Source organism: Babylonia areolata, chromosome 3 (genome assembly GCF_041734735.1).
Source record: "Babylonia areolata isolate BAREFJ2019XMU chromosome 3, ASM4173473v1, whole genome shotgun sequence".
Classification (NCBI taxonomy): Eukaryota; Metazoa; Mollusca; class Gastropoda; order Neogastropoda; family Buccinidae; genus Babylonia; species Babylonia areolata.
This window is the reverse complement of record NC_134878.1, coordinates 57,938,986-57,951,485: the sequence shown is the minus strand read 5'-3', so window position 1 is coordinate 57,951,485 and position 12,500 is coordinate 57,938,986. Positions and strand designations below refer to the sequence as shown.

At 45.7% G+C, this 12,500-nt stretch overlaps 1 protein-coding gene across 1 annotated transcript in view; it reads left to right on the top strand.

Annotated features, from left to right (window-relative positions):
• The window catches only part of LOC143280152 (dual specificity testis-specific protein kinase 2-like), a 94,680-nt gene that overhangs the window by 14,730 nt on the left and 67,450 nt on the right, over positions 1–12,500 (top strand). The window contains exon 3 of the mRNA XM_076584736.1: positions 12,350–12,398. Coding sequence (XP_076440851.1) covers positions 12,350–12,398 — 49 coding nt within the window. The remainder of the gene's footprint in view (positions 1–12,349; positions 12,399–12,500) is intronic.

The following is a 12,500-nucleotide window of genomic DNA, read 5'->3' as shown; positions in this document are numbered from 1 at the left end:
ACGCACACAGACATACATGATTATGCACACACACACACGCACACACAACTACACTGGGCATACACACATGCGCGTGCGCGCACACACACACATTAAACACAACTACACACACACACACAGATACACACACACACACACACACACACACACACACACACACACACATATTAAACACTCTCTCTCACTCACTCACTCACTCACACACACACACACATTAAACACAATTACCCCCCCCCACACACACACACTTTAAACAACAGAATACATACTGTAGATGAGTGTGGATGGTCAAAGGTAAATCTTTACCAATACCAAATACCCTGAGCACAGAGAGAGAGAGAGAGAGAGAGAGAGAGAGAACTAAAACAACATTGGACTAACAAATCATTAGCCATGCAGACGATAAGAGAGGTGGGCAGTGTTGATCTAACCTGCAGCCTCATGGGTCACACACACACACACACACACACACACACACACACACACACACACACACACTGTGAACTGACCAGAGTAATGGTCCGTAAAACCTTTCCCGGCCATGAGCGTGGCCATGTTGACAGGAACGACACACCAGATCGCGCGCTTTGATTTAATGCACGTGTGGTTTTCGTGCTGTGGAAAGGTTGTTGTTGCGATGAATGCTCCGTATTATATGCTATTTCTCTCATAATTGCTTATTAGTCATCATTAGTGACTGGGGCTAGATCTTCACACAGAAACATTGTTTGGTAATTACGCGAATACTGAAGTTTTTGAATCTGTTGGTGTTGTAAAGAGGATACATGTATGTGTCTTCAGTTTTGATCATCTTTCAAAGACAGTTTCATTTCGTAGTATTGGTTTTCAGTTTTCATTTCGTAGTCTTGGTTGCCATTCGTGAGACAGAATGAACGAACGAACGTATCTTTTTTTCTCTTCTTTTTTTTTTGAGGGAAAAAAAGGAATAAGCACAAATGGCTTGTTTTTATCCTGCCCTCACGAAAAGGGAAAACATAACAAAAACTCAATACAAAAGCATGACAATGCATGAATAAATTTCAATTCTGTCCCACGAAAAAGACGAACAACATAAGTACATGCACAGTTAATACTTAGAACAGAACCAAGAGAAGAAAGAAGAAGAAGGAAGAAAGAAGAAGGAAGAGACAAGGAGAGACAGACAGACAGAAAGACCGACAAGAGAGACAGAGAGAGGGGGTGTGGGGGCAGACAGACAGGCAGGTAGGCGGAAAGACGTTTGGACGGGCAGACAGACAGACAGATAGGCAGACAGGAAGCCAACAGACAGACAAACAGACACACAGACGTATCCATGGACTGACGGATAGACTGGCAGACAGGCACAGAAAGAACATCGTGACAATAACGAATAGTGAAAAATTTCCCACCGCCCGGTGATTTATCAACTCCAATTAACATTGAAAGGCTGAAACTTTTCCACCTGCTGCTGTCTGTCGCATATCTCCGCCACTATTCACCACGCCCACCCAGACCCCCCACCCCTTTCCTCCCAACCCCACCCTCCTCCGTTCCCCATCCTTTCTGCCAGCGCCGCGGTTCCGATCGATCGTGACGTCATCAGCGGAGACACGTAGCTGCTGACTCGACTGTGCACCCTTGCCTCATGACACCGGCCGGTCAGGATGTGCCGATATTATCATTAAACAAGCAAAAATGCAAAAACCATGTGCATACATGTGTGTGGTGTCAGGTGGTTGTTATAACGGCCTCGCCCTGCCCTGCCCTGTCCTTACCCAAGGGCAGAGAGAGTGTCAGAAGCTGGGATTGGAGGTAAAACTTTGAAGGGTATGGTAACGTCCTTCACCTCAGGCATCGCCCACTGTATGACCTTGATCTTGACCCTGACCCTGACCCTGACTCAGCAGGTAGTCAGTCTTCCGAGAGACAGCCGTTGGCAGTTTCCACAACGTGTGTGTGTGTGTGTGTGTGTGGGCGCGCGCGCGTGTGCGTAGTCTAATCATGGTTCGTGAGTACAACGTGTGTGTGGAAGGACAAGGACCAGAGGGAGGGGTGGAGGGTGGCGGGGGGCAAGAAGACCAGAGGGAGGAGGGATGAAGGAAGCGGGGAAAGAAAGGAAGAAGGAAGAAAATGAGGCGATGAAGAAGGAAGAGGATGAAACAGGATGTTTCTCAATTGTGCAATCTTTCTTATCGGGGGGGAAAAAGGAAATGCAGTAAAGAGTGACACACACAAAAACAGGACCTGCCACGCTTCAAACACGTGTCTTTGTTGGCGCAGTGATGGGTTTTTAAAACCGTTCGTTCAGTTTCACATGTGTTCCACACGTCCACAAAAAGTTGATAATTAACTAAGTCTGAGATACCGGCTGGCTATGCAGAGTGATATAATTGATTATAAAAAAAAAGAAAGAAAATAAACAATGAACAGGAATCGCTGAAAGCTGCTTGATTACTGCTTTAAATTGTAGGAACATTTGTATCTCCCACCGCTCTCTCTCTCTCTCAGAGAGAGAGAGAGAGAGAGAGAATGACGAGATCGATAGCGGTGCCGACAACACCCTCTGTTCCTTCTTCAGCATGTCTGCACTCCACACATAGCAACATGTCTGCTGAGGTCACGCCCTGAGACAAAGAAAGACGGGCGCAATAGCCGAATGGTTAAAGCGTTGGACTTTCAATCTGAGGGTCCTGGGTTCGAATCACGGTGACGGCGCCTGGTGGGTAAAGGGTGGAGATTTTTACGGTCTCCCAGGTCAACATATGTGTAGACCTGCCAGTGCCCGAACCCCCTTCGTGTGTATACGCACGCAGAAGATCAAATACGCACGTTAAAGATCCTGTAATCCGCGTCAGTGTTCGGTGGGTTATGGAAACAAGAACATACCCAGCATGCACACCCCCGAAAGTGGAGTATGGCTGCCTACATGGCGGGTTAAAAACGGTCACACACGTAAAAGCCCACTCGTGTATATACGAGTGAACGTGGGAGTTGCAGCCCACGAACAAAGAAGAAGAAGACAAAGAGAGAGAAAGAAAGAGAGAGGGGAGGGGGAGGAAGAGAGGGAGAAAGAGAGAGGAAGAGACAGAGAGATATAGGGGGAGAGAGACACAGAAAGGGAGGGGGAGAGAGGGATGATGGAAAGAGAATTAATGAATGAATGAATTAGTGATTGATTGATTGATTGAAGATTTTCTTTCCAACGGTGGATATATTTAACTCCTGCGCCAACTTACCTATCTGCTGTTGTTTTGAGAAACACACAGACATACACACATTACATTATACATTACATTCTCAAGAATAACGTGGAACTGGGGAAACAACATCGCTCATTTGTTCACAAAGCGAGATCGAGTAATACAACACACAAGAAATTTTACGCTTAAACACACCTAGTATGAATGCAACAAGTGAACGAAGAAAACAACCAACCAAACCAAACAAATGATAAACAAATATGATAAGATCTAAGATACAATAATGATTGATAGAAAAGGGAGTAAGCAAGGAGATAAGCGATTGGGATGTGGACAGACACACACATAATGCAGGGAGGGGAGGGGGGGAAGGGAGGAGATGAGGGAGGTGCTTTAGGGTGTAGGGGAGAGAGAGAGAGAGAGAGAGAGAGAGAGAGAGAGACGGATGGACGGACGGACAGACGTACATAATATGTAAAGATATGTCAGTGTAAAAGCGATCAGAAATGTGGGGATAGGATTGCGTTGTGGGAAGATGGTTAACAGTTTTTATATGTGAGAAAAAGAATCTATATCTGTGTATGTGTGTGTGTGTGCGTGTGCATGCGTGCGTGCGTGCGTGTGTGTGTGTGTGTGTGTGTGCGTGTGTGTGTGTGTGCTTATTTAAGAGAGGGAGGGAGGGAACGTCACACATACAGTAAGAGAGACAGACAGACAGACAGAGAGGGGGGTGGGGTGGGAGGAGATGAGTCTGGTGCATGGACTGTTTTGGGGCTGGGGTCGGAGTGGGGGACTTGCAGATACTTGTTCAGGGACAGCAGGGAAGTGTACGGACGGGAGGCGGTCAGTGCGTTGTAAGGGACCGAGTGGTGGTGTCTGCTGAGAAGAACTATATAATGAAAGGAAAAAAAAACATTCATTCATGCGAGCAAGGCCAAGTTTCAGAGAAGAAGACGGTTGACGTTGTTTTACACAGCCTCTCTTAATTCACAGAGCATTGATAGGGGGGAAAAGATGATGATGCTTCTTTTTCTGTCCATACACAGCGGTAGACGCACTTGGCGACAGCATGCCATGAGTGTGCTGAATGTTTCATTGTTCATGACTGTCACTGACATTGTTTGGGAAATGGTATATCATGGGTGCCACAGCTTGCGCTGTTTATGGGCTGAATCACAGACATTCGTTTTGTTGTTGTTGTTGTTGTTTTTTTGGGGGGTCGGGGCGGGGGGTTGTGGCCGGGATGTTGTGAGCGGGGTGTGTCATTGGTGCAACATGATTCGGCGACTGTTGCTGTCGCTGTGCGTGCACACCCGCGCGCGCGCGCGCATATATATATATATATATATATATATATATATATATATATATATATACATACACACACACGTACGCCCGCCCGCCCGCACGCACGCACGCACACACACACACACATGATAATGTTGTTCATTTGCATGGCGCTTATCCTGCGGCTCAATAGCAGAATGATAGCTGTATGATAAGTGGTTTCTTCACCGCAGTGGGAATTCATTCACAGCTTATCCTTCTGTGAAGGACCTGGACTGTTAACCCAGAAGACAAGATAGTACTGGTGTATGTTAATACTAGTAACAATGATATGATCTTTATTATTTGTTGTTGTTTTTTTGTTTTTTTTTCCTTTTCACAGATTACACATACTGTACTTTATTTAAGAGAGAGAAAGAGAGAGAGCACTGGCTCTTTGTTCTTTGCGCTGCAGCCTTCGGGGGAGGGAGACGGGAGGGGAGTGGGGGGGGAGGGTTGCCACTATCTATATCTCTGCACACTGCTTACATCTGCGTGCAGTGCTCCATATTTTTTTTTTTACATCTGTGTACGATACCCATTTATTTACATAGACTGTGTGCGGTACCCCTTTGTTTACATCTGCGTACGGTACCCTTTTGCTTACATAGGTCTGCGTACAGCACCCCTTTGTTTACGTCTGCGTGCGGCACCCCTTTATTTACGTCTGCGTGCGGCACCCTTTTGTTTATATCTGCATATGATACCCCTTTATTTATATCTACGTTCGGGGTGCCACTGTTTTCACCTGCGTACGGTACCCAACTATTTACAATCACACATGATGTAGTTTGTGACTCAGATCCACGTTGGGCGATGAAGCCATCATACAGGACAGTTAAGTGTCGCTGTTGACATTAGCAGTATCGATCTGAACAAAACGGTGTATTTGAACGTTCGTAAACAGCAACAGATGCGCAATATAGTTTCCTGTATTATAAAAGAGAACAGCGACATTTGCGGTACGTAGAGTCAGATAAGGTTGTCAGACAATATAGCCAGCTGGTGGAGGTATGAAGTACCTCCATCTTTGCCTTTGCCCCATCCATTTTTCCCCAGTCTGTCTCAGTCTGATTTTCAACTTGGGGAATGGTAATTTCGTCAGCTTGGGTCACGTCACTTTTAGAAATGTTTGGTTACACGCACGCACGCACGCACGCACGCACGCACGCACGCACGCACGCACACACACACACACACACACACACACACACACACACACACAAACTGACAGACAGACACACACACACACACACTCACACACACACACGCGCACAAATCACTCACTCACTCTCACTAACTCACACACTTTTTAGATACGTTTATGACTCATTTCAACTGTTGGAAACGAAACGTAACACCGGGGGGAGGGGGGGGGGGGGGTGCACGCAAGTGTAGAAGACAGATCAGCCAGTTTTGTAGCTGGCTCTTCAAGCATGCGGGTGCTTGAAGAACAACAACGACGACGACGACATCAACAACAACAGCAACAAAACCAAAAAGAAGCAAACAAACAAACTATACAAAGAAGAAGAAGGCCCCAACGAAAACAAAGGGTGAGACAAGGAGGAGCGGAAAGCACAGCTGAGCGGCGGTTTGGCAGTCCCTGTGCTGTTAGCACAACAGAGTGCTTGCTGCACGTGATACCCGCTGTGCTGCAGTCAGGTCGGCAGAGTTTTCACCTTGTTACTGTCACGTCACACACACACACACACACACACACACACACAAGTGCACGCACACGTGTACACACACACGTGCACTCACGCATGCACACATGCGCGCACATACGCACACACACACACAGACACGCACACGCACATACAGACACAGACACAGACAGACACACAGAGAGGCTCACACAGACAGACACACACACACACACACAGACACACGCACACACACACACAGAGTTAGTCACACAGACACAGGCACACACACACACACACACACACACACACACACACACACACACACACACACACACACACACACACACACACACACAAGGTCAGTCAATGGGTACAGGATGCTTCGTAAGTCAGTCAATGACCAGGACATGATACATTTTGACGGTAGATGAATCAGGACATGATAACGTCAACCTGAAGGGGCAAGAGTGTCGATAACACTGAGATATGATATGTTTACATCTCTCTCTCTCTCTCTCTCTCTCTCTCTCTCTCTCTCTCTCTCTCTCTCTCTCTCTATATATATATATATATATGTAATTAATATATATCTATGGTCGGTAACAGTGGATACTTTTGTCACTCCATTATATGTAGATTGACTCTTGAGACAGTGTACGCATATCAGATCAGGTTTAGTTACGTTTGTTATCCGAACACACACACACACACACACACACACACACACACACACACACACACACACACAGAGGGAAAGACTAGAGAGAGAGAGAGAGAGAGAGAGAGAGAGTGTACAATGCTGAATAAGTTGTTGTCCGTGGATGGTATTCAGTGACATAGCAGATATACGAGGTGCGAAGAGAATTCATTCTTCATAGGGTTTTCCAACTGAAGACGCATGGCACAGCAAGACGAATTCTTTTCCTTTCCTTTTCTTTTTTATTCATGAAGTCGAGGCTAACATACAAACTTTTTTTTTCTTTTTCTTTTTTCTTTTCTTTTTTTTTTTTTTGGGGGGGGGGGGGGGTTATATTCATGAGTGGCAACACACAAAGTGCTAATGTACTTTCTTTTTTCTTCCCCTTCTTCTGTTCTTTTTGCGCCTTCAGCCCTAGTTCAAAGAGTGGGTTATGAATAGGAAAACTGAATATGATGAGGGAAAGAGAGTGTAAAGAAGAAGAAAAAAAATCATCGCACAATGCACATTTCTTTTCAACTCTTGAAACCACTCGCATTTCATACATGTGAATGGGTTACACCAAATACAGCATTGAAAACTGCACACCGTATTTATCGATATCACGAAGCAAAGAAAACACACACACACACACACACACACACACACACACACTGATCAACAAGAAGAACACTTATGAATATTCTCAAATGAAGCGGAGAGAGAGAAAGAGAGAGAGGGGTGGAAGGAAGAAGACAAAATACACTATTTTTTATTAACCAATGTCAAATATCTGTCTATCAGGTGGATTTTTATCTTCACCCACTAGGGGACAAAGAAGGAATTAAAAAAAAAATATATATAAAGGAAAAAGAAATCACACACACAGGCACACGCACACGCGCGTTATGTGTATAGACTTGAAAGAGAGAGTGGAAGAGAGAGAGAGAGAGAGAGAGAGAGAGAGAGAGAGAGAGAGAGAGATTGCGTAACAACAGCAAAACAGGGTTAGAAACGGCAAACACACAGACACACACGGACACGATAGAAGCCCCACGGTGAATGTCAGATGGAAGAAAACATAGTTACACGGAGTGTTGTGCTGTGCAGCTGTCACGGCACTGTATGTAACTAACTTTATAATTCAGACCAGACCTTCATCAAATATTAACAGTCATACACTGCAGGCATCAGTTACAGCTCTGTGTGTAACCGTGTAACACTGTCAACACGCAGGTACATTACAAAACTGGATCAGCATCATTGTACTTGTAGCAAGCTGTCAGACTGCAGCACAATTATTGGATTATTGTAAGTTGCCACCAAGATTGGTAAGTTAAGGTTTCAGTGTCATGGAAGTGTCGGAACTAAAGCGTGCGGACTGATCCATCCAAACACGATACACTAAAACCACCCAGGACAGTACAAAGCGATGAGTAACTCAGGTTTTACCATAACTAATGCAGAACTGAACTGGAGGCAAATCATCAACTGAAGTCAACAGAAAGGTAGAACTGGGGTTAATGGGACTCTGTTGTCACGAAGCGTTCAGAAATGCAGGGTTTGTTTCATAGTTATGATGATGATTGTGATGATGATGATGATGATGATAAATAGTATTTACTCAGTGCTGAACCTTACCTGGCTCAGAGACAAATTATAAAGCTTTCATGCCATTCACACGCATGCGTCACTCCTGAATCAGAGGGATGAAAGACAAATCATCTAAACACAAACACACACAGACACACAGACACCGAAACACAGACACAGACAGACAGATAGACAGACAGACAGACAGACAGACAGACAGACAGACAGACAGACAGACAGACACACACACACACACACACACACACACACACACACATGTAAACACACACACACACACACACACACACACGTATAGCTAGAAAGTAAAAGCTAGAGAAACTGCAGACAGAAAGAGATGTGGAAGGGCCAGGGGGAGGGGGGGGGGGGGGGGGGGGCAGGGAGCTGTTTTGGGAAGTGGAAGGTTTTCTTTATGTTTTAAAGCCAGACTTGAAAGAGCTAAGTGCAGGGATTTGACGAAGCTAAGTAGGAGGAGATTGTTCCAAGTGTGTGGTCTTGACTCAGAGAGCGGCGGGAGAAGAGACAGAGACAGAGAGAGAGTGCGTGCTGAAAACAAAGATCCGATATATGAGAGAGAGGGAGAGAGAGAGAGAGAGAGTTGGGCGAAAATAGCAATAACAGAGATTGTTTGGGCAGCTACACAAGGGAGATAATTGGTTTAATTTCCGGGCAAACAGATCATGGTTCAGACTCCCAGTTTTCAGCTCACGTCCTCTCACAACAGCATTCACTCTGCTCATCATATATATATATATATATATATATATATATATATATATATATATATATATATATATGTTTTATAAAAAAAAAAAGAAAAAAGAAAAGAGGTAGAGGGGTGTGTGAGGTGGGGGGGAGGGGTTTAGAACGAACTTCTGCGCTGCATGCAGAGATTCTGCATCCAGAGTAATGTCGGTTGCTCCCACCCCTCACCCCCAACTTCCTAGGAACCCCAGCGATCCGCCCCTTTCTGTGTGTTGTCATGGGTCTTTCACTTCAGTGACCACTTTCCGTCCCCTGGAAAGTCTGCACCAGAAAGCTTCTTTTTATTGTCAGCTGTCTTGTCTTCTGACATTTTTTTGTGTTCTCTTTTATTTTATCATGAGTCATTCGGATGAGACGATAAACCGAGGTCCCGTGTGCAGCATGCACTTAGCGCACGTAAAAGAACCCACGGCAACAAAAGGGTTGTTCCTGGCAAAATTCTGTAGAAAAATCCACTTCGATAGCAAAAACAAATAAAACTGCACGCAGGAAAAAATACAAAAAAAAAAAACGGTTGGCGATGTAGTATAGCGACGCGCTCTCCCTGGGGAGAGCAGCCCGAGTTTCACACAGAGAAATCTGTTGTGATAAAAAGAAACACAAATACGAATACAAGTATATATTGTCTGCTCTTTATGTCTGCCCGGACCATTCGTATATATATATATTCTACTCCCAGAAAACATTTTCCCTCCCACTGCGTGTTTGTTAGTCTGCTGTACTCTTGGTGCCTGTGTCCTCTTGAAATTCTGCACCAGAAGCATTCTCTTTTTACGTCGCTGTCTTGTTTTCTGCGCTTTTGTCTTTTTTCCCCCCCTGTTATCTCCCCCTTTTTTGCTATTTCGGATGATTCGTCTTCCGTTTTTGATCCATAAAATCTTTTGTCCCCGCCCCCGCCTCGTACAGTCCGTTGTACTTCTGGTGGCTGGTGGAACTGTAAAAACGGTGATGGCTCCTAGACACTGTATGTCTTTTGCTTAATGTCTAACGTCACCAGTCTGTCTGAACAGTCTGTAATGGTGTAGATAAATACACACACACACACACACACACACACACACACACACACACAGCCCATGGGAAAATAAAATGATGCTAACGACCAGGAACGTATTTGGGAGAGAAACTCGCAGAAAGTTGTCAGAATGTATATGTGTGTGTCAGTGATGCCGGAAACTGGCACCTGTGCAGTGCAGCAGGTAAAAAAAAAAAAAAAAAGGTCTGAATTCATCAGTATCAGGGCCTGCCCCTTCCCTTCCACCCCACGGGAAACTGCACTCACCCCTCAGCGCCCCTCCCCCCCACCCCCTTCACCCCGAACCTCCCAGCCCCCTCCCCCCACCTCCCCCCCCCATATCCCCACCCCCTCATAAATTCTCAATCCCATCTCCACGACGCCTGACAGTTGACACTGGAAGGAGCCACGGCAGTTAGCACTCTCCGAAGAAGGTGATTTAGTGATGAGGGGAGGGAGGGAGGAAGGACGGTATAGCACTCTCCAAACAAGGTGATTTAGTGATGAGGGGAGAGAGGGCGGTGGGTGGGGGTGGGGGTGGGTGGTATAGCACTCTCCAAACGAATAGATTTAGTGATGAGGAGTGTAGGACCTCCCACAAAGGGAGTGAAAGGGGCCTGGAGGGGTGAGGGTCATGGGGTGACACTGTTCTCCTGTTGGGGACAGGGTGACAAAGCCAGAGGTGAGGGTGACAGAGGGGAACACCTTTTTCTGGACAGGGTGACACTACCAGGCGGCGGGGACAACACTCAGCTAATAGACAGAAGTACTTTGTCTCTCTTTCTCTTGAGGTTGTGTCTCGTGTGTGTGTGTGTGTGTGTGTGTGTGTGTGTGTGTGTGTGTGTGTCCCTCCCTCTCTTTCTCCCTTTACCTCTTCCACACACACACACGCACGCACGCACGCACGCACGCACGCACGCACACACACACACACACACACACACACACACACACACACACACAGATTTTTTTTTTCAGAAGCCGCACACGTGAAGATTTTAAAAGGAGGAGGAACATGGAAGAAACATTGGCTTTGGATGTTTGTACGGTATCACATTCTGTTGACTTTGTCGTCATAATGGCAGTTTTTTTTCCACGTGAACTTGGGGGGTATTTACCTTGCCATAGCTTGTCTTCATTGCGCAATTTGACCCGCCCCCTCTTCCAGCACACCCCCTCCCCCCGACCAACCCCCACGCCCCACTTTTTTTTTTTACCCGCGACCCCACAGTGTGTTTACTTTATGGAAGCTAATTTTGCAGCAGAATTTGGCCAGACGAAGTTTTCAACAATTTAAAAGATTTTTTAAAACTGTATAATCCGACTACAGAATGTTGCGAGACTAACTTAAAAAACAAAACAAAACCAAGTAAAAAAACAACAAACAACCCCCCCACCCCACACACACACACAAACTCTCTCTCTCTCACACACACACACACACACACACACACACACACACACACACACACACACGTTTGAACAGAAGCTGCATATTACATGTGGATGGGGCTAATGACCAGATCTTCAGGTAGATGGTTGTTGATTATTTACTGCTTAACCCCCAAAACGCGGTATGGCTGCCTACATGGCGGGGTAAAAACGGTCATACACGTAAAAGCCCACTCATATACATACGAGTGAATGTGGGGGGAATAAGAAGAAGAAGATTTACTGTTTAATGTGTGGTAATAATGGTTACGTAAATTTCTGTGAGTGTCCCATGAAGGATGTATGTGCCGCATTGGGGAGTGCTTCTTGAACTTCTGCTGACCGTGTGTGTGCGTGTGCGGGTGGTATTGTGTGTGTGTGTGTGTGTGTGTGTGTGCACTTCTTCGTGAATGATATAATACTAGATGCACGTATGTTTATGTATGTATAACGTTGAATTGCAATCGCCACGAGCTCCCTTTCTAGAAGGGGTGAGCGTCAAATTCTTCTTCTTCTTCCTCTTCTTCTCCTGCTCCTGTTCCTGCTTCTTGTTCTTCTTATTCTTCTTCTTTCTCTCTCCTTCTTCTCCTTCTCAACTTCCTCCTGCTTCTCCAACTTCTCCTCCTCCTTCTCCTTCTTTTCCTCCTCCTATTCCTCATTATTAGCATTGGTGTATATATGTGTGTTTCAGGTTCATGGGAGTATGTGTTCACGAGGGACAGCTGCACGCCCTGACAGAGGTCAGTCACTGTAGTCTCTCTGTCCCTTCATTCCTCCGTTCACCATCACTCATGGCGACCTGTCTCGGCTTGGTGTCTCCTCAGAAATCAATGCCCATTCTC